Source organism: Balaenoptera ricei, chromosome 9 (assembly GCF_028023285.1).
Source record: "Balaenoptera ricei isolate mBalRic1 chromosome 9, mBalRic1.hap2, whole genome shotgun sequence".
Lineage (NCBI taxonomy): Eukaryota > Metazoa > Chordata > Mammalia > Artiodactyla > Balaenopteridae > Balaenoptera > Balaenoptera ricei.
This window is the reverse complement of record NC_082647.1, coordinates 93,651,048-93,673,711: the sequence shown is the minus strand read 5'-3', so window position 1 is coordinate 93,673,711 and position 22,664 is coordinate 93,651,048. Positions and strand designations below refer to the sequence as shown.

The following is a 22,664-nucleotide window of genomic DNA, read 5'->3' as shown; positions in this document are numbered from 1 at the left end:
AACCAACAAGGAAACCAATAGCAAAAACAACCCTCCTATCATGCTAGCTAAAACTCTAAAATTAGAATCATTTATTCCACATAAGGATTGTGTCCAGAAGTGCCCTGTTAAAAATGAATACGATATGACATGTTACGAAAACAGAATACCTGAATTTACCATGTGACCCAGATGTTGGCTGTTTCTGAGTGCAGCTTTGTCTAATTCTGAGCAAGCATTCACACAGGGTAGCATTTCCTCTTGTTTTCCAGAAAGAACTCACATCAAAGCATTCGTGAGCCATGAGGTTAAGTACAGATGAGAGAAAACTGGGGTGAAGATCTGCATCACACAACCCACAGCAAACTATTCAAATTGTCCTTTAACTGTTTATTTCCCACCCACCCACCCAGAACATTTGAGAGAGAGAAACTAAAAGAAGTTTAGCATGGCTGGGGCATGGGAAGATGGGGAAAAGGGTGTCAAATAGTGAGACCAGCGAGCAGGAAAGGTCAGGTGGTGAAGGTCACTTAATCCCTATTGAGCAGTTTGGACCCTGGTCCCAGAAGCTGAGGCAAAGCCCAGAAGAGTTCATGGGGTAGTTGCGTTTCAGTAAAGAAAGGCAAGGCAGTGGCCAGGGAGGAATGGGGGAAAGAAGGCTGCCTGAGGGAACAGGGTGGCGGAGGGGAGGAGGGACAGTAGCAAAACGAGGAGAGGAGAGGACAGAGGGACACTTATTACGAGGAACATGGATCTGTTTTATGAACTAGACAATTTTTTAATTAACCTCAAAAACTGATACATGTGTTATCTATGTGTGACTAATCTATGTCAGCCAAACCTCATTACTAAATGAGCTAATTCAATTCTTTAATTTCTCTCAAAGAAGATCAATTTTCTCTTGAAATATGGAAATCAGTAAAGGAAAAATATTGTTTTCCTTAAGTATTCTTAGCATTGGGAATTAGTCTGTTAAACATCGGCTGTAATAAACTATAATTGCCTTAAGACAACAGTCAATCTTATTTATCTTCACCTCTCATCTATATCCCTAAGATAAAAGGTGAAGGGGAAAAAAAAGTCAGTGTTACTACTACCTCCAAGATGGAGTGGATGACACATTTTTTTATCTCTTTAATTCTTCATACATGCAGTTACTTAAATAATATTAGTTTCTTCCTGACTCCCGTTCTCACTGAGAACAACATAAAATTGCTACATGTCAATCTTGGCTCTGATGCCTAGTTTCTTTTGAATAAACCATATGGGTTTTGCTCTCACGGTCCTTAAGAGAAGGCCAGCAGAAACTATTTCCTCTGGTTTCTACTAGCAAAATACTTTACTTCTTTGAATACGTTTCTCACCCTAGATAAAGGACCCAGCATCTTTGTATTTGAAGAACGTAACTAGCGCATTTAACATTTGGTATATATTGAGCACTTTGGAAATGTAACTGCCGTCTTTTAAAATATTCATGTGTAATCTGTTTTTCAGCTCCCTATGGGGCTGGTCTCAGCATGGCGCTTCACTGTGTAGGAAAACACACCCACCGTACAAAAAAATGGAAAAGCGCTTGAAAAGCGTGGCTTCAGTCTCACAAAATACCACAGAGCCTTCAACTCGTAACATTTATCAAAGCCGACTCCAAGTCCCCTTCTCTCATCTACCTTCCACAAATTCCTCACTCACCCAGCCCAGCCGTGCCGTCCACAATCATTCTTCTGCTCTTCAAAAGTTTCCCGAACTTTGCCTCAAACCGACCTGGGCAGTCTCCTTTCTTTTCCTCCTCTCTCGATCTTTCTCTCCTTTGATTAACCTTCTGTCCTAGCCAACGTGATTCAGTTCAGCTGGCCAGGCGATTTTCATCCCCCTCCCCCTTTCCTCTTCCCCCTGATCTGCAGGACCCAGCTGATGAAGATAGAATTGTCCTTAATGGGCAGTAATGAGATGGGTTGAGGCTGGGAGTATCCATATGCTGTTGGTGGTAGACTATTTTTAAAATTTCACTATCAATTTGTATATTTCAGCAAAAATATACCAACATTGTTAGGGAGATCAAAGCAAAGGATCTTGAAATCCGGATACACAGGAAGAAAAAACGAGAAATTCATCGGAGGTAAAAGAATTACATGAGGACTTATCTAGTTGGCTGGGGGGAAAAAAACCTATTTATTTCACAAATTTCAAAAACACTTGTAATAGATATATAAATCTTATTTTACTCAAAAAAAAAAAAAAACCAACACTTGTATTTTCACAGACTCAGAGAGTTTGCTAAACTGTATGACACTATTCGAAATGAAAGAAACAAATTTATTAACTTACTTCACAAAGCTCACCAGAAAGTCAATGAAATAAAAGAAAGGCATAAAATGTCATTAAATGAACTGGAAATTTTAAGAACTAGTGCAGTTACTCAAGAAAGGTAAGTGTTATAATAACTACTGTCCTTTCAAAAATTTCTCTTCGGAGTCATTAAGCGATAAGATACCCTGGGGATGATGAAATAGAAAATAAGTCTTTTACAAAACTAGAAAAGCCCTTGCTCACACACCCCCCTTTACAGCTGACAAGGTAAGCATCTGAATGGGATTCCTTATGCTTCTGTTTGGGGGCCATATTTAAGTGGATGGAAAACTATACTCTGTAACTATGCTCACTTCATTTTCATTTACTCATCTAGAAATAAAAGCACAAATTTGACAGTTTCCATTTAATGTTAGAAGACAATCAAATGTTTATAGACCAGCATCCCATGATTGTAGATGTGAAGCATCTAATGAGCTTATGTGAGGCAGTATGGCAGAGTGGTTAAGACAGGGGGCTTTCTAGACCCAAATCCCAGCCCTGCCACTCATTAGCTGTGTGATCTTGGGCAAGCTACCCTAGCTCTCTGGGCTCACTTTTTTTACCCATAGAAATAGCCCTTTATATAGGACTTTTTGTTATTAAATGAATTAATCCAATGGTTGTGTTTTTAAACTTTATTCTTTACCGTGTGCCAAGATCTGGTAGACTCTTTCACCTGTATTTAGTCCCTGATCCACAGAGTCTATACAACCTGAACTTTTTCTGGTGGCCACTATTGCCCAGTTTCCTTTTATAGAGATATTACAAAATGGTCTCTTGTGTGTGGGGTAGTGGAAAGGGGTTGGGTGGGGGTAGAGGTGTGAGGGGATTGGTATGAAAAGGCAAATCTAACATCCTAATCAGTTTCTCATCCTACATGAAAGTAAAATATCATTTACAGAGGCCATGCATTCATTCAGCATTTATTGTGATGCTATATTGAGTCAGGCACTACCTTAGGTCCAGTGGACATTGTCAGATATAACCGCCTCCGCCCTCAAGATAGCAGAGTCTCCCGGGGATGCCAGAGCAGTAAATGAATCACTTTAGTCTCTTGCTTTGATAAATCGGGGCAGCAGACGCTTGGGGCACAAAGGAAAGATGTCCTAATCCAGATAAGGGCAAATCGGAGACCTGGGAAATTACAGAAGTTCCTGAAGAGTATCATGTGATGAATATCATTACTACTATTAGAAACTAAAGGAAATTATAATCGTACCCATTTTCCCATTATTTTTAAAGAAAGCTACAAAATTCTATGCTGAAGCATGCCAACAACATTACCATCAGAGAAAGCATGCAAAACGATGTGTGCAAAATTGTAGCAAAACTTCAGGAAATGAAAGAGAAGAAGGAAGCCCAGTTAAATAACACTGACAGACTTGCCAACATGATCACAGTGATTGAAGAGGAGATGGTGCAGCTTCGCAAAAAATACGAAAAAGCCGTTCAGCGTCGAAATGAAAGGTAAAAACCAGGAACCTGATAGGAGAGCAAAGCACCCAGAGATCCGATTTATAAATGTTGCACATTTTTCTCTAGACTTGACAGGGGATAGTGAGGGACATTTGACACTCAGGTTTCATTAGCCTTTGCAGGGCGGGGAGGGGGCTTTCCCTGAAAATAAGAAACTCTGTCCTCCTAAGAAAGACAGGCAAGAGTAGGGTTTGGCAAGTTGCTCGCTTAAGGATCAAAGTCCTTTACCGGGCTACCACTCAGGATCAGGATACCATCAAATTACTTCAGTATAATTGACATAAATAAGTCTTTGGATCTTGTATTCACTTGGGGGGCAGGTTTATTCATTAAGCCATTCACCCAGTTCATTTTCTCAGCAAGTAAGCCATTCACCCAGTTCATTTTCTCAGAGTAGCATTATTTCTCCCAGCTATAATAATATTATTAATTGATTACTACTTAACAGTTTTCCCAAGTTGCTTGTGCTGAGAAATCTGGCGTGTGAGATTGTAGAGCCCTGTAGTAATTACATCAGGTATTAGATTTTTTTTCATCAAACCTTGCTTGTGTGCTGTTCTGTGTAAGGCTGTGTTCTGTGTTAAGTGCTGGGCCCTGAAAGTACAAAAAGGTGGTAAAGCATCGCACCTGGCTTCTGTTGTCCAGAGAGCAAAGAAGCTCATGAGATGAGCCAGTGAATGACAAATGAAACAAAATACAGAGCTAAGATTAGCCAAATACACCCCTGTGCACACATGTTTTGAGGGAGGAGAGAGAGAGAAAGAGAAGCAATTAAGATGCACTCGGGGATAATGGATACGCACGGTGTGGGGGAAGAACTTCAGGGTGTGACGAACACCACTTTTTCAAAGGGCTGGCAGGTGTTCTCTCTGGGGAAATAAAAAAAAAGTCCTCTTATTTGGCTCCTGGCACAAACCAAAGCATTTAGGCAGTGTGCTCCCAGGCCGTGGTCAGTTCTGGGGCTGGAATTAGAAAATTCTTACTTTGTTTCTTCCCCATAGTCTCCTCACAAGGAGGGGTCTTTCCTCTGGCATGATTACAAAGGACTGTAATCATGGGGATTTGCCTGTTTATGGGGAAATGTACATCAGAAATATTTAACTTTAAAAGAGCTTAGTGGTCCTGGCAAGTTAGATAGAACCGAATAGCTGCCAGAAACGCATTCCCTGGCCCCCTGCCTAGGTACTTCTGGCCAGCCCTCGGTTGGCAGGTCTGGCCCAGGAAGAGGGTCTGCAGAAAATCAGACTCTGGGATCACGTTGTTCATGCCTGGGGAATGACACTCTTTGCCACCCCAGGAGGACCATTGGGACGTGCAGAGATACTGTGGCCGGCCCACAACATAGTCAGCTCAGAGCCCAGATTCTACACAACCCTCTCTCTCCCATGCCCAGAAAAATTCAAAATGTGGAGTTTAACTAGAAAGCCAACAGTGAATATCTATTGCCTTCTGGAATCATGCAGTGTTGATGTGTATTTTGCACCCAAATCCAGAGAGAACCACAGTGACTAGTAAAACAGCGGCCTCAACATCCTCTTAGCCTCTGCCTCTCAATTTGACCATAGTGGTGTTCAACTGATAGAGCGCGAAGAGGAAGTGTGCATTTTTTATGAAAAAATAAACATCCAAGAGAAGATGAAGCTAAATGGAGAAATTGAAATACATTTCCTGGAAGAAAAGATCCGATTCCTGAAACTGAAGATTGCGGAGAAGCAAAGACAGATTCACGTGACCCGGAAATTGCTGCCAGCCAAGAGGGCTCTGGATGGTGATTTAGCAGTGCTCCAGATTCAGGTGGGAAAAGTGTTGATGACACACTTCCTGGGAACATTTGCTGCTTTTTTTTTTCTCCTTTATTGCTTTGTAGGTCATATAAGTTCTTACATGTAAATCAAGCCATGCTACTCCTGGTACCTACGAGAACTCTTGAGTTAAGTGTCCTGTTTGAAAATGCCTTTGAACACTGCTCCAGGGCAGAATCTGTGCTTCAGGCATCTGAGCTACAGATTGTCTTTTTTTCCCCCATGAAGCACTTTCTGCCTTTCTTGGAATTTAGACCTTCCCAAATCTCAGCTCTAACTCAGCTGCTTCAGAGCTCAAAACTTCAGTAAGCCAAGCTTTCACTACGGCCAGCATAACTGGTTTTATTTGGTTTGTTTTTATTTTTATTTTTATTCATAATTATGTTTTTGATGCTTGCTGGAAAGATCCTGCAGACCATCTAGCTCTCTTGTTTTTGATTCTCTTTGATATTCTAGAACCAAGATTGTTGTTTCTTATTAATGGGTAATCGCATATAATCAGACTCCTTACTAACCCCTGTAGTTTCCCTGTAATTTAATAACTTGGCCTCTGACATGGCCTTTTTTAAAGTGGAATAAAGTCATAAAATTTAAACATAAAATAGCAAGTAAATAAATAAAACCATAAATATAAAGCCATTTTCTTCACATGTAATAATTATACTTTTTTCTTAATGAAAACAGAAGAAAAAAATTAAACTAAACAATTTGTGGCCTAAACTTTTTTCCATTGACTCAATGTAGCAGGAATACATTTTAACCTATAACATGTTTTCTAAAATGCCAGGTTTACGGACTTCCCTGGTGGTCCAGCGGTTAAGACTCCACCTTTCAATGCAGCGGTGTGGGTTCTATCCCTGGTCCGGGAACTAAGATCCCATGTGCCACGGGGTGTGGCCAAAAGTTTTGAAAATAATAATAAAATGTCAGGTTTGCTTTCAGATTTTTTTCTGATTATAAAATTAAGACATACTCTGTTAATGAAGTTTTGAAAAAAAATACAAAAATTTTAAAGAAAAAAAATTCTATCCCCAACATATAATCACTATTAAAATTATCAGAAATCTGGAAGAAATCCTTCTGGTCTTTTTCTAGGTTTACAAGTAAATGGTTTTCATTAGCTCATGCTATAGACACAGTTTTGGGTCATTTTTTTTAAATTTAATCATGTCATGGGATTCACAGGACTTTATGGAACTGAATGATGGTTCTACTTTCATATTTTATGGCATTTCAACGTGTAATATGCTATACAGATGATAGGATCTTTCATTTTACACAAACATGGTAAGGTTTTGATTCCAGTGTTTGTTTCTTTAGCCATATGTTCTCCCATTCACTTCTTCAATAAGTGTAGCCCTGAATTAGAAGGATTGGCTGGAACATCCCCCAGGCCTCCCCCAGGTCTCCCCCAGAGCCTCCCCAGGATTCCTGCAGCTCTGACTCCTGCTTCCAATTAGTGGTTCCTTTGGGGGATCCGCTCATCATCTTGACACACAGAGACTGGGCCACTTCTGTGCCACTTCAGTGCACACTCGGGACTGGTTCCTCCTTCCGCCTACACCTACACAAGACCATTCATGCCAGGCCTGTGTCTGTGAACTGACTTTATTGAACAATTGGGGCACCAGTGTGAGGGGGTACATTAAAGAAATGCAAAGAACTTCAAATTAAGTATCAGACAAGTATGCCTTCCCACGCCACCACTGGGAACAGTCCCCCAGGTGTACTACCCCATGCAGCGCCCTAGCCTAGTTCCATTTCACTGGCTTGTCTTTCCATCTTTCACCCCCCATCTCCGCTCCACAGCCTTACCATCCCAGATTGCCCCCCAGGCACCCCACGCTTGTCTCACTCTGTTTTACAGAATAATTTGGCTCTCTCTAGGTCTTTCCCAGCACACACTTTCAAGGCCATCTTTGCCCATGCTATATGATCAACATGCCCAGCAGAACAAAAGGACTTTAAATCCAGTAAGATCCATAACAGAAAAAATTCACTCTGTATTATGTAAGAATTTTACTTGTGTTAATTGCAAATTAATACTTCTATTCAATAGATTAAAATAGATAAAATTAGTTCTTCTTAAAATATATATATATATATATATATACATACTTAGCATTTATTATATAAAACCAGTAATCTGGTATAAAATATGAATTCAGTTTACCCAAGAGGAAAATACTATGCATTCAATGATAGTACACCCTGCTTGGTGTGAGCATTTATCATTCTCACTGCACATGAACTGAAGCATAGAGACTATGTGTTATCATCAGCTCCCTGTTCTACCAGAGTTAGTTCTAAGCTTAAGAACAGTGGAATAGAAAGTTTCGCATTAGTCTTCAGACTGCACCTAATTATTTAATTGTATACTCAGCACTAATCAGGTGGGCCCTTTGAAGGATATGGTGTGAAATTTCAAGCTTCAAGCACGTTGTTTTTGTACGTTGCCATGTAGTGCCAGATCTCTCTCATATCCTGTTATTTGCTATAGCTACAGTGTTTTGTGTTTTTTTTTCAGTCTTCCCCTTTTTTGTATCATTTTCAGAATTCTCTTAAGGTTTGCTTTTTTTTGATTGCTTGAAAGTTTTTAATCGTCCAAGGATGATCATAAGGACATATGATAATCCAAGGATTATCATAAGTCACATTTTCCTGCAATATTTTACTTGTAATAATAGCCTGTTTTTAGGGCTCCTGGAAGTCATGTGAACTGTTTTAGGACACAAGAGCACTATTTTATATCGAAAAAGGATACAGTTTTTTCTCAAAGCCCCATGGGGAAATAAGATCAATCAAGGCACCACTTTGATAAGCAAGCACCATATATTTTTTCTTATCTAATTTCCTAATTAACAAAAGGAGACATTAAATGTTGTTAATAACAAAAAATACACATACATGGATACTTTAACTCCCTGTTAACGGCAATTAAGTGTGGAGAGACAGGAAGAAAAAAATTATTCATGTCACCATTTGAAATTCTTTTTGTCGGGAGGAGGAGAATAAGTTTAAAAATTTAAAGTACTCTAAATATATTATCTCCTTTAATGGATCGATCCCATGAGTTTGGGACTTATTTTCCCATTTGATAGTTGAGGAAACTAAGGTTGAGAGAAGATAAATGATTTGCCTGCGATTATACAGATTCTCAGTAGAAAAGCTACAAGTGATGACTTGGTTTTCCCTGTGTTCTGCATCTCTCCCTATAAAACAGCTAAGTGTGGTTGCCACTCCTGCTTGAGGATTTCTGTATTGCTTCATCCACCTCCAAAGTCTCACTGAGTCAACAAATATAGCTAATATATAAAACATTACATTGGGTGTTTCCCAAAAAAGATACAAATAGTTCAGGCTATTCCTCACAGACTGTATGCTGTGTTGACCTAGTAATTAAGAATTTTACTCTTCTTTGGGAAGCCATTAAGCCTATTGCCAGCAAAGGGTTTTAAACTGGAGTCTAGTATGTTGTGTACCCTGCACGCTGTGCTGTCTACCTTGGCCCCTGTAACAACATGCGATAAAGGGGTCAAGTCTGTATAGTCGGAGCTCTGCAACCACACAGCATCCCGTGAGTATAACACAAAACGGGAAGCAATAAAAGGACTGGTTGTAAAGTCAGCTTTTTTTTGATGACCCAGAAGTCACTGCCTTGCTTTGCAGACTCAGTTAACAGGCATCTTCCTCACTGTACCACACGTGAGTAGAAACATTGCTTAACCACAAGTCCCAGCTGATGGGGTGATAAGAATTCCCTTCCACCTTCGCCTGGAAAGACCCTAAAGACCTTGGGCTATGTGACTTTAAGATTTACTGAGCAAAGTTACTGTTTCTTTCTTGTTTAATAGTTTTCACAGTGTACAGACAGAATAAAAGACCTGGAGAAACAGTTTATAAATCCTGAGGGTGAGAACAGAACACGCTTCCTTCCAGGGAAAGATATGACCGAAGAAGAAATGATCAAAAAAATGGATGCGGTAAATGTCCTTTCTTAAAATAGCATCTATTAGCCCCTGTTGATCAGTGTCACAGATATCTGTGGTACAGTTTCATGTTATACAGATTTATCCCTCATTATTCTAGTCACTAATATAGTCCTTTCATTGCAATCTAGTAACAAAACCTAAGCTTGACTTTAGATGCTTGCCAAAAAAGTTAAAACCTGAGTGCTTTCAAAATGCCCATCTCTGTCTCACAGCCCATAGGAGCAATTTTGGCATCTTGAGTGGATTAATTTGTCTTCCTGATAGGAGCATATCAGAGGAATGGCAACATGGAAGCTAGAAGGAGCTGAGAGGGCCATTCTTTGCCATGGGGAGGAAGAAGTGCCACAGCTCTCGGGGGCAGGGTGTCAGGGGGTGAGGGGAAGTCTTGACTTCGTCCAGTTTAAAGAACTTCTAGAGTTATGAAGGCAAGGTGTCTTCATTAAGGGGGAAAAATAGTGCTCTAATTAGGAAAGATTTTGACTTGCATGACTTTTTTTTCCTATTGAAATTCTTTTCGACCGTAGCTGGAACTACAGCTGGCCAAGCAGGAGGAGAAGTTGCTGGAGAAGGATTTCATCTATGAACAGGTCTCCCGGCTCACGGACAGGCTCTGCAGCAAAACGCAGGCCTGCAAGCAGGACACACTGCTCTTAGCCAAGAAGGTCTGCCCAAGTCCCCGCCTCCTCTCTTCTGCCCTTCCTCCTCTATCACCTTCCATTTTCCACAGACTGCTTCATTAATTGGGGGAAGGCCTGGAGAGATTAGGCTTTATGAATAGATAAAGACAAAGAATTAAAATTTAAAATGTAAAGATGACTCTTAGAGAATTGTCCAAGATAAGTTTCAGTCTTGTTCCCTGAATGAATTCTCATTACAGTGGGAAATCCTAAACCTTTCAATGACAGTGTACAGGTTCACTTAACAGGGTACCTACTCAAATATGACAGTCATTATCTTCATATTTCATGTGCCATGTTAAGTCCTTTCTAGTTCCTTGTGAAGGGAGGGCCTCATTTATCCAGCGGTCTGCATGGGAGCTGCCTGAATCCAGAAGCAGCCAGAAGCCAGCAATGGAAGGGGACCATTAAAGACAACAGCAGTCACACAACTCCCTGGGGTGGAGCCCCTCACCCCCACCCCGCCAAGCCTCACTAGTGAGGAAAGGCCAGTAACATGGGGCTTCCTAATTCCATAAGCTTAAAATACCAGGGCTTCTGATCCAAAGCTACAGGGTCAGGCAGGGACCGCTAGAAGCTATAGCAAGAGGAGCAGCCAGCAGGAGGGAGGCTGGTGGTTCGGACGCAGCAGGACTTTGCACCGTCAGGCATCAGAGGGTCTGCTGCCTGCTTGGCCTCCCCGGCCCCTTGGAGCATCCCTCTGTGACAGTCCAGGGTTTTTAGTCAGTCAGCAACAGTCACTGGAGCTGCTGAGTGCAAAAGGGAAAGGGACACATTGTGCACACCATGTAGTGTGGGGAGGCAGTTCAGAAGACGCCGTGAATAATGGTGTCACCCACTGTGGGCTCCTGGGGGCAGTGACTGTTCCTTATTCTTAGTTTCCCCAATGCCTCGCATGTGCTAAACTCTAGAAAAACGTTTGTTGAGTAAGTTAACAGTCCTGTTTTAGAAACAGTTCTGGCACACTAAACTACTGTAAATCTCAAGGCTTCTTGGCCATTTTTATTTGCCTTTACACTTCCACTAATAGACTGATGAGGCCAACAGCACCTGTGCCAATCTCAATTTACCTCATAAAATAAGAAATGTTAAGACTCCTTTAGGCTCATGAACGTTGCCTGAATTAGCATGTCCGAAGTTTCTTTAAATGTTGCCTTCCTTTATTTTGCAAAATGAATCTCCCTTTCTTTGGGGGAAGTTGGTTTTTGCTGAGGCCTGCTTGTCAAAGCTGATGGCAGAGTCCCTCCACAAGTCAACTGTTAAGCCAGAGAAACACAAATGGGAGCTGCTGAGACCGTCCACATGACCAGGAAGTTTCCAGCATTACTGAGTCCTGTCCTCATGATTTATCTCCCTTTCCGTTCCCCACTTTCCATGCTCTCTACCTGGCTTTCTTCCTCCTCCATTTAAAATAATCTCCTTAGAATAGGCAGAGCTGGAAGACAGAAAGACATTCAGATCCCAGATCTGTGATTTACCAACACTACCAAGTGACATTGAGAAAGATACATAAATGGTCTTAAAACTCAGTTTCCTGATCTGTGAAATGGGTGTGATATCAGCTAAAGTGGTGGCAAGCATCACATAGTTGAGCAGAAGTGGCCTGGCCCTTGCGGGTGTTCAACAAGTTGCACATCTCATCTCTCATCTCTCTTAGAGAGCTTATGGCTCCTCTTACAAGTTTCCCAAATGAACAGAAAATGGGACAGCAAAGACTCAGAGGACCCAGAATAATACCATCCTTTTTTTTTGATTTATGGAGAAGGGAGGTTGGTTAGTTATACACACACTCAAGTGTGCAATGACTAATTAATAAAATTTGAGATAATGACTCATCATTGAAGCTTTGAATGCCTGTCATTTTTATTCAAATTATGCTTCCTGAAAATTAATGCAGTATAGAAGTTATAGAAATTTATATTCCCTATTCCCTTAAAGAGACAGTTTTCACATAACAATTGGTCATTATATTTTCAGAAGCATGTAAATCACCAGCAGCAACGTTTCTGTAAGCAAATGTACACACAGACCAGTATATACTCTATTAAGAGAAGAAAGTATTTTGAGGTAGGGTGCAGTTTTTGGATGCTCGTATTTGTGTCTCAATTTACCTTGGTTCAAAGGAATGAACAATTAAAAGAGACTAAGAATTTATTCATTCCTTCATTCAACAAACATTCAATTTTAATTTTGTCTCCTATATTCTAAGCAGTGGGAACCTCATGAATAAAACAAACAGTCCTTGTCCCCATGAAGACTATGTTCTTGTAGGATGACAGGCTATAACCAAATAACCAAATACATTTATATGTACTGAAAGGATATGAAGAAGTAATAAGGCAGGGTAATGTGACACTGAGTGTTGGCGGGTAGGGGGAGTCACCTCTTACTGCCTCACCAGGCTTTGGCCACACTGAAAGGCTGTGCTGTGGGCTAGAAAGCTTACAGGAACCACCAATTCCAATTTTACTTCTTTTCTGTCTTTTAAAATCAATTTTCCCACCTAGTCTTATCTTTTAATTCTTTGATAATAAATAGCTTATATGAAAAGGTAAGCACACACACACACACACACACACACACACAAACACACAACTAGGAACATTTCATTTCAAATTACTGGCCAGACTGTCCAGTTCAGCTCATGCTTGCTTATGACCTCATAATGATGCATCCTGGGAATTATGATCAATAATACAAACACAATGAAGTGTGATAGTTTCCATTAAAAATCATCACGGATGCTGGTCATCTTACTTAAGCAAGTGTATTAATAACTAATACAATTCTGTTCTACCAGATTTTTCCCCCCTGTGTAAGTGGCAAACTAATAACATGGTAAAATTAGGCCAGAACTTAGACATCAAGAATACCCTTTCCCTTGTCCTTATCACCTCTTAAAAATAGAGACACTAAACTATTCCCCTCAATACCACCCACCTGGAAATCCAGTAACTAGATGAACAGGTCTGTTTCTTCTCCCTCCTCCTTGTCCTTACTTCACAGCCAGGGTGTTGGGCTGAATCTCTGAGGTCTCCTCCAGTTCTTATTCTCTGCGAATTCCCACTTAAACTTTCCTTCCTTCAGGCAAGAATGCCCCCTACCATCAGAGACAGCCAGAAGCCTGCCATTTTCTTCAAGTCTTCATGGAATGTATACATAGGCTAAGCCTTGGGCTTTTTAATTCTAGATGAATGGCTACCAGAAAAAGATCAAAGATGCTACTGAAAAAATGATGGCTCTTGTTGCTGAGCTGTCCATGAAACAAGCTATGGCCATTGAACTCCAGAAGGAAGTGAAGGAGAAAGAAGACTTCATCCTCACTTGCAATTCCAGGATGGAAAAGGGCCTGCCCCTCAATAAAGAGATTGAGAGAGAGTGGTTGAAAGTACTTCGAGATGAAGAAATGTATGCCTTGGCCATCGCTGAAAAGTCTCGGGTAAGCTATGGCTTCTATGTAAAATGTGCCGGGAAGGGCTGCTGCAGGGGTTGTCAATCCTCCCAAAATACATGAAAATGTTCTACTCTACCACACACATAGGCCCAGCAAGTCATTAGAAATAAATTTTGCTTTTTTAAGATGTTATGTAGGCAAGCAAAGTACAACAGTCCAAAGGGTCAGAATATTCCCTGGAGAACACTGGGCGGGCATCAAGTCCCACCCCACTGTCTTCTATCGTGGGCTGGTATGGTGAAGACCAGGACCTCCCATTGGCATGGCAATGACCAGGCTGGCATTGGTTTTATCCTAGGTCTCTAATCTCTATCTTTGCACCCTGGCTCAGACCATACCTTACTCTTCGATGTCCATCTGCTGTGGCCACCACAGCATATTGTGAGGCCTCAAGCATATTATGCATATTATGGTTGTCACAGGCTTCTGCAGACTCTGCACCTGGTGCAGAAGCTACGATTAGGCTTCAGTACCACCCTTCTCCCACCAAAGACCTAAGTCTATCACTGACCACCTACACACTGGGGGCTCAGTTCTTATTCCTACTCCCATGACCTTTCAATAATCTTAGAGTGGAATTAGGCATCTCTTTCTGAGGAGACTACATCCCAGGGACCTATAACTCACTCTCAGACTACAGAGCAGACATCCCCAGATCACTATTCCCTCCCTAACCCAAGAAAAAGGTGCATTCCAAACACATACTATGAATTCCTGAAAACAAGGTCTGATTTGTCATTCCCACACTGCCTGGGATTATATTCTTGAAGCCATTCAGATTTTACCTGTGGTGTCCCAGCTGTCATTTACCTGTCTCCAGTTTTTCAAATTCTTTTTAATGCTATAAGAGATTCCTCTGTTTTCCAGAAACACAGGCAGAATCTTGAGACTCAAAGCAAGCTGCTGACCACTTCTCTCCACTGGTTCTACTTTACTCCTTATCTCCTCCTTTGTACCATTTGCTCACCAGTGACCTACCAAAGGAAACAGATTATCCTGCCTTTGTCACAAACATGGAAATAATTAGTGCTTAATGAAAGATACTGACTTTGGAATGTAGCAAATTTAGGTCCCACCAACCAGTTTATGGTAAACCCTAAACCCCAGGAGTAGAGTGATGCTTGAGCAACATGGGTCATTCCAATGAGACGAAATGTGTGTGCGGGTGTGCATGTTTGGTGACACACCCTCACACCCTTCTGTCCCTTTGGGGAATATTGGCCAGCGAGCATAGCCGAAGGCTGCTCAGACCCAGCTGTGTCTAATGGGCCCTGAGGACGAAGCGACTTTGAGTTTTCAAAAACTGAAAAGGATAAATCATTCTTTGCAGGAGTTCTTGGAAGCAGAAAATCGCCAGCTGCCCAATGGTGTTTACACAACTGCGGATCAGCGTCCGAATGCCTACATCCCAGAGGCAGAGTCCACTCTTCCTCTGCCAAAACCGTATGGCGCTTTGGCTCCTTTTAAGCCCAGTGAACCTGGGGCCAATATGAGGCACATAAGGAAACCTGTTATAAAGCCGATTGAAATCTGAACATGTGAACCAACCCAGGCTTCTCAAGGAGGCACTTCAACCAGGCTTCTTCACATCCACAGCTGGAAAACGTCAGCATAATAGCTCTAAATTACAGAGTATCCGCAACGTATGCTTCCTTCCTATCACACTCACCAATTTCTTTTTCACTCTGTCTCTTGATTACATTTCAGAAATATATAGTAGACTGGGTGCTATAAAAATGCAATAAAAATAAATACCTTTTCAGCGAAGTACAGAAATTGGCAGAGTGGTCTTTGTTTATTAAAGAAAGAAAAGCAGATCCTGTTCAATATACTCACTTTTAAGAAAAAGAAAGAATGGTTGAAAAGAAAAATAGCCCAAGTATTGTAGGGGCATAACTCACTTGGTTAAATAAATAGTTGCATTGCAAGTTGATGTCAGTAAAACTAAACTGAGTGAAAAGCAGTAGGGAAGCTTGTCTTTTTAAAAGTGATGTTATAGTGATTCTTTTTACAAATAAAGAATCCTTTTGGGCAAAAACAATTATGCCCTAATTTATCTTTCTTATAAATCTATATTTTCCACAATGTTATATGCAAATACACTTGTGATTACTTTGTTCTGATACCAGATTTTTCAAAATTTCAATGAAGATATTTATAATTTTGCATGTGAAAGAGAAAATGAGGCCAGTTCCACTGATTTCATTACTCTAATATTATTGTATTTCACCCAAGTATATTTTGCTAATTCTGTTTAGTTTCTCACATAAAAATATAAAAGTAGATTTGAAACCGGTGATTTTACATTCATTAACATGCTCAAACTATTGTTATTTCATATTGTTATCAGTTATGAATTTCATTTCACGACTCTGGGAGTGAGAAATATCACATTCATTTATTTTGCTAAATCAAACAAAATCTGTTCCAAGCCCCCACCCTGACAGAATGGAGGGAAATTGAATCTCATTCTCAGTCTAGGAGTCCTGAATCTAACCTGACTGCTTTGTGAAGTCATTAAAAAGCAATTCCTTGAGAGAGCCTGTAACAAGTAACGCTGTATAGGCTGTGTGCTTAATGCAAAGAAATACTGCATACTTACACACAGTTGCTGTGTTGTAGGATCAGTAATTAGGGATTCAAAAAATAAACACATAGGAAGTTTAAATACATAGGAAGGAAAAATAATTTTTAAAAATTACAAAGGTTTGGACGCTTAAATATTACAACGTGTGCTACTGGTCCAGAGGGTGAGATGCCAATGTGCACTGGAATGGCCAGGGAGCACAGTCAGATGGAACTTTTTATCTGGCCCTTAAGCATAAATAAGATTTTAATAAGTGGAGGGGATTCCAGGAGGGGGAAATCGCCTGAGCAAGACTTGGAAGTAAGAAGACAGAAGTTCTGTTCAAGGCCCAGTGAGCGAGGCTGGTTGGAACAGAACGTTCGTACTGGGGAAGTGTATAAGGCCAGAATTTGGCAGATCTTGAATGTCAAAGAGTTTGGATTTTATCCTGTAATAAATGGCAAGCGACTGAAGGATTATGAGCAGAGGGGTGACAGGATCAAACTACTGTTTATCTCAAATATGCATCGGATGAATTAGACTTCAGAAAGCAACAGAAACAACCCAGGTGTGAAGAGGAAAGCGTAGGGAATGAAAAATAATGACCTTATCAAGAGGAAAAACCAGCACCACCTTGCTGATATGGCTCCAAGACTTTGAGCTTCAGTGACCATGAAATATTTGACCTAAATGGGAAATTCTGTAGGAGAGGATAATTTTTAGAATATAATGATGATTTTAGAAAAGCTGAATTATTATGCTGGCTAGTGATATTTGTAATCTTTAAAATTTCACAAGTTCACTGAGGGAAACGGTGTGAAGATAGGAAAGCAAAGGGTTTTGGGCTTACCCCAGGAAGCAACTGTATTTATGGTCAGAACGTCACTGTAGAAGAGAGAGGGAGAAAAAAAGAAAAGTGGGAGAACTCGTTAGATGTCATGGGGGTCTTTGGGTGAACATGTTCATGGAGTCATGATTCTTGGTGGGAATACAAGGCTATGTTCAAAGAACAAAGGAGTTAGGCTAAAACTTTCAGTGTTTTTTTAAATGACAAGATATTACTAAATCAAACTTTTATAAAAATAACTTTACAATATTAAATACAGTTCCATCTGAATGTGCACGAAGACAAATCCTACTCTATGTATGTATAAATTGTTGTATTTTACAAATTATTCCCTACTAGAATTAGCAGATGTGACTTAGTCCAAATTCAGTTTTTTAAAAAGTATCTAATTTCCAAATAGAGTTTTTCTGCAACTTGTAATTTTTCTGCTTGTCATATGCTATTTTCAGTGACACAGCTAATTTTTGTTTTTCTAAGCACTGTTCCTACGTTTTTAAAGTATATTTTATTTCAGAGTATAATAGAAACTAGCTTTTGGCCTATGAAAGCACTAGGAAGATCAGCCACTAGGAAGAGCATTATTTATGCCATTGCATGCCCCCTTGGACTGGTTGTCATTTCTCTACCCTTGACTGTCTAGTTCTGTCTGAACAAAGTACCAAACTGAAATTCAGATGGCTCAACAATGTATTCTGATTTTGGTTACCAGTTTAAAATATTGCTAAAGAATTCTCAACGGAAGTAGAGCTAATGAGCAAGATAAAAATACTGGAAGCTGATATAACTGCATTTTCTCTTTTATAAGCCTAAAAGCATTGTGGTGTGTTTCAGAGCTGCTTCCTCTACAAATTTTGCGTCCACATTGTCATGTCCTTCAAAAGCATACAGAGCTGAAAGGAAAAAGAGAGAGAAGAGTTACTATGAAGCCATAGAACATTTATTATATTGTGCCCACGCCTCACTGAAATCATAATTATTTTATATTTTAGTAAAACACATTATTCTGAGAATGTGTTGTTAAAATTTATTAAACCTCAGCACCAAGAAAGGCCATTCACACCAACCAAATGGGTTTTTAACCTCTTAATTCCTTTTAAAACCTGAAAGGTGGTTATTCCTTTGGTAATTTAGGTAGTAAATTGTGTATTGCTAATTAAAACCTATTGCAAGAAGATCCTACTTATAATTAAGGGATATTTTGGCAAGAAAAAGGTACACAGAAGTGCATAGAGACTGACTGATGTGTCAGGGGAAAAACAGGAAAATCCTGAGAGCAGAGGAGTGACTTACCTGGACTGGAAGACTCAATATCTGTCAGTATTTCAATGAAGTAGTTCAGAGGCAGAAATTCTACACTGAATGATGACTTGTCCATCATAGAACTCCGGGGCTAAAAGGGAAACGGCTGTGGTATCAGTTGATTCTCCAAAACAAGCACAAACTTAAAGTGATGAGAACTACAACTGCTGTCCATAGGGATATGTTAAAATGGGCAAAGAGGTTCCAAAATCATTTAGCGGGGCCTCTGCTCCACACAGGCTCACCTGTTTGTTATAGTTCTGAAGCAGTCGCTTTACATGGTTCCGGGAAATAATGTTAGAACTCACAGGATGATCCCAAAGTCGACAGATCTTCTGACCTGTAAGCTATTTTTGCAAATTGAAAAATATGTAGAGGAGGATTTTTAGGGCAGTGAAAATACTCTGTATGATACTACAGTGTTAGATATATCTCCTTATATATTTGTCCAAACTCACAGAATGAACGACACCAAGAGTGAACCCTAATGTTAACTATGGACTTTGGTGATTGTGATGTGCAGTGTAGGTTCATCCAGTGTAACAGATGGACCATTCTGCTGGGGGATGCTGATAATAGGGGAGACTGTGCGTATGTGGAGGAAGGGGGTGTATAGGAAAACTCTGTACCTTCCACACTAAAAAATTTAAGTCAATAATAAAAATAAAAAGATGGAAAAATACAGAGAGGAGAATATAGCTCACAGCATTAAGTAAATTTATCTTATATCAATTCATAATTTTTTAAAATGTGTTCCAGCTAGTGAGTCTAAAAGACAGACTCTTTATGGTTAATGACCTTGGAGAAAGGCCATTTCCTATGAGGTATGCTTCTGAATTTTGAATAAATACTCCCTTAAATGCGACTCTGAGGAAAGCATTTTGTGTACTGAGGCTGCCAAACTCTTCTTCTGAAATGGTGTTCATCTGTTACTCTTCAAAACTGAGTAGTTGCATGCCAACCCTACGTGATATTTTGATATGAAGCTAAAGGTTATAGGCATGTACTCTGCCAGTGTCTCGCCCAGAAAATTTTCATTCCCTAAGGGTATAAGGCAAAAAAAAAAAATCAAATTTAGAGACCAAACTAAATGTTTAGAGATATTCCCCAGAGAGATCTAGCCATGGAAAATATGCTTTGTTTTCTATTCTTGCCTCTGCCTCAGTAAGCCTGTGAGGGCGAGAAGGTGTTATAAAGCAAGACGATTAGGTCCAGGAAGGCATCAGACATCCCTCTGTGGGAGGATCGTGCCGGAGATACAAGTGCTCAAGGTATGTAAATGGCACAGAGCTGGCCAAGGCTCTCATGGCCGGGAAGTCCGCAGAGTCAGAGGCTCTGAAGACCTTGTCATGGAATGTCTGAATTTCACAGCATTTCTGACTCAGAGAGCTACTATACCGCACAAAAACAAGGAGTGCCTGTATAACCCTCTCCCTCATGTTTCTCATTTTTCCTTCAACCAGGAATGTTTTCCTGCCGTGGTGCAAACAACAGTGAGAGGAAACGCAGTTCCAGAACCTTCTGACCTCACCTGTACTTCAATTTCTTATCAGTTTAAATGCCAAAAGCACATGTTTCCCCCCTGCCTCCCCTCAGACTCACAGACGTACATATTACTGTGGTTTCCTCAGAGGAGAAAATGGCTAAATGTTCTAGGTGGGCCTGTGCCAAAGCAGCACACGCGCAGCCAGGGGAGCAAGCACTCGGTAGGCCCAGCTGGAGCAGCGGACAGACGGGTAGGGATGGACAGGGTTTCTTGGAAAGGGCCGAAGGGCGAGACAATTCAATTGACTTCAGCCCAAAGCAAGTAACTGCTCTTCCTGCAAGAAGAAGCTGAAGGAGAGGTACATGCCAAGGCTTAGAAAACAGAATATACTTCAGGATTACCGGAGGAAGCCGCACAATGATGCTGAACTTTACTTTTTCATTTTTCTCTGTATTGTCCAGATCTACAAGAAAGTCAGAAATTGGCAAACAAAATAAAACAAAACAAAAAGAAAAAACCCAGTAATCTCCATTTTAATACCTGAGCAAGCTGATACTTCAGAGCTTCATCCTGGTAATGCATGTCCCAACCTTGTTTTTCAAGCTAAGTCTAACAACACTATGAAAATATTAGTTTGTGTCTCTCTGAATAAAAAAGGGATTTTTTTAACATCTTTATTGGAGTATAACTGCTTTACAATGGTGTGTTAGTTTCTGCTTTATAACAAAGTGAATCAGCTGTACACATACATATATCCCCATATCCCCTCCCTCTTGCGTCTCCCTCCCACCCTCCCTATCCCACCCCTCTAGGTGGACACAAAGCACCGAGCTGATCTCCCTGTGCTATGTGGCTGCTTCCCACTAGCTATCGGTTTTACATTTGGTAGTGTATATATGTCCATGCCACTCTCTCACTTTGTCCCAGCTTACCACTCCCCGTCCCCGTGTCCTCAAGTCCATTCTCTAGTAGGTCTGCGTCTTTATTCCCGTCCTGCCCCTAGGTTCTTCAGGACCATTTTTTTTTTTTTTTAGATTCCATATATATGTGTTAGCATACGGTATTTGTTTTTCTCTTTCTGACTTACTTCACTCTGTATGACAGACTCTAGGTCCATCCACCTCACTACAAATAACTCAATTTCGTTTCTTTTTATGGCTGAGTAATATTCCATTATATGTATGTGCCACATCTTCTTATCCATTCATCTGTTGATGGACACCTTGGTTGCTTCCATGTCCTGGCTATTGTAAACAGAGCTGCAGTGAACACTGTGGTACGTGACTAAAACGGAATTTCTTAATGAAGCTGCTGCTCTGTATCAGGGAACAGCGTTCTGTAACAGGCGGCCAGTCACAGAGCAATTTTGCTGACTAACTTAAAACATACAGCACCTTGAGGAATGGCAAATACTTCAATAAATATTAACAAAACTCATCTATAAAATACCACAGTTGAATAATTTAACCAAGAGTCATTACACTACAGACCTTATTTCAAGTTCAAATTCCCACAGGCACTATATCTCTCATTACTTTTCCTTGCATTTCAAGTCTAACTTTGAGAGGACGGAGTTAATCAGCTGAAAGTAAGCCATTTCATGACATTTTTCTTGAGAAATAAGCCTTCAGTCTCCTATTCTCAAGTGCCCTCATGTACAGAAAAGGAGTCTAATAGCTGTGTACAGATTGAGAAGCCCTTTGGGGTCTCTTGAAGGGCAAAGGCACGGCGGTCCAAAGGATGGTTACGGGAAATGAACTGTACTCTGCAGGCCCAGCTGTGTAATTGTGGAACCCACGCAAAACGAAAACGAGGGGCCCCTCTCCAACTATTAAGAATGTCAAGATTGAATACAGAACATTAAACCCTGCGTGGGCCCCTTCTGAGTGCAGTAGGGCCCCGTGTGACCACAGGTCGCACACCCACAAAGGCAGCCCGGGTGGTGCTGGGGCTGGAACAAGGCAAACTCAGAGCCCCTTACCTTTCATGAGCCTTGTGACAGCTGTTTCTGTGAGAAGCAACACTCCGTTATCAATGTAATGCAGCAGGTTATGCAAAGGCAGACAGTGGACGCCAAGGATCGTGTGCAGAGTGTGAAAACCTAGGATGAGAGACCCGGGACGGTAGACACGGTCAGCCATCATCTCCGGCCCCCCAGAGGGAATGACTCTGGTGATGGCAATAAAGCACTCAGCTCAGCACTTGGCAGCTAGAGTCAAATAAATGCTCCTTGAAGACAAGGTCCAAGGTTCCTTCTTTCTGTATTACCACAACTAAGTATTGTGCTGGGTATATAGTAAGTTCCCAATAAGCACGTATTCCCTCCACCTTGTATGCCTTCCTAGGCAAAAAGAGAAAAACAGTGCAAGGTCTGCTCAATGAAAATGGTTTTACAGTTTAAAAGGTTTATAATTCTATGGTAAAATCTCAAAATAGAAAAATGAACAGAAGAGCTTCAAATTCCACATGCCCAGGCTAAAGCCTGATGGACAGGGACCATTTTGCTGCAGGAGAAAATATTTGGACCAGAAGGGGACAGTTTAGATGACTAATCTCTGGGTATGCCCTAGAGAAAGGCTTTTGGGGTCTACTTGGACTAAATCATATAAAAGAAGAACTAAAACGATATTGCCAGATAGCAAATCTATAGGAATTCAGTAGAAAGGCACTCTCAAGGCCTTGGGCAGGGCTAAGTCTAAGTCTCATGGGCAGGGCTACCCAAACTCTCACAAAGCTA

The 22,664-nt window shown here is 40.7% G+C and overlaps 2 protein-coding genes across 6 annotated transcripts in view; one reads left to right on the top strand and one right to left on the bottom strand.

Annotated features, from left to right (window-relative positions):
* The window catches only part of CCDC146 (coiled-coil domain containing 146), a 139,918-nt gene extending 124,505 nt beyond the window's left edge, over nt 1-15,413 (top strand). The window contains exons 12-19 of the mRNA XM_059934105.1: nt 2,007-2,095; nt 2,240-2,404; nt 3,571-3,795; nt 5,370-5,598; nt 9,461-9,589; nt 10,123-10,260; nt 13,466-13,714; nt 15,060-15,413. Of these exons, the coding sequence (XP_059790088.1) occupies nt 2,007-2,095; nt 2,240-2,404; nt 3,571-3,795; nt 5,370-5,598; nt 9,461-9,589; nt 10,123-10,260; nt 13,466-13,714; nt 15,060-15,263 (1,428 nt within the window). The 3' untranslated portion in view covers nt 15,264-15,413. The remainder of the gene's footprint in view (nt 1-2,006; nt 2,096-2,239; nt 2,405-3,570; nt 3,796-5,369; nt 5,599-9,460; nt 9,590-10,122; nt 10,261-13,465; nt 13,715-15,059) is intronic.
* Nucleotides 15,414-16,084: 671 nt separating this feature from the next.
* Nucleotides 16,085-22,664, bottom strand: part of GSAP (gamma-secretase activating protein) — a 94,178-nt gene continuing 87,598 nt past the window's right edge. For 3 of the 5 annotated variants that reach the window (XM_059934103.1, XM_059934100.1, XM_059934104.1), the window contains 5 exons: nt 21,909-22,028; nt 20,329-20,390; nt 18,687-18,788; nt 18,433-18,532; nt 16,085-18,032 (listed from right to left, as the gene is read on the bottom strand). In XM_059934103.1, coding sequence (XP_059790086.1) covers nt 17,941-18,032; nt 18,433-18,532; nt 18,687-18,788; nt 20,329-20,390; nt 21,909-22,028 — 476 coding nt within the window. In that variant the 3' untranslated portion in view covers nt 16,085-17,940. The remainder of the gene's footprint in view (nt 18,033-18,432; nt 18,533-18,686; nt 18,789-20,328; nt 20,391-21,908; nt 22,029-22,664) is intronic. The other 2 variants (XM_059934101.1, XM_059934102.1) reach the window with 2 other exon arrangements.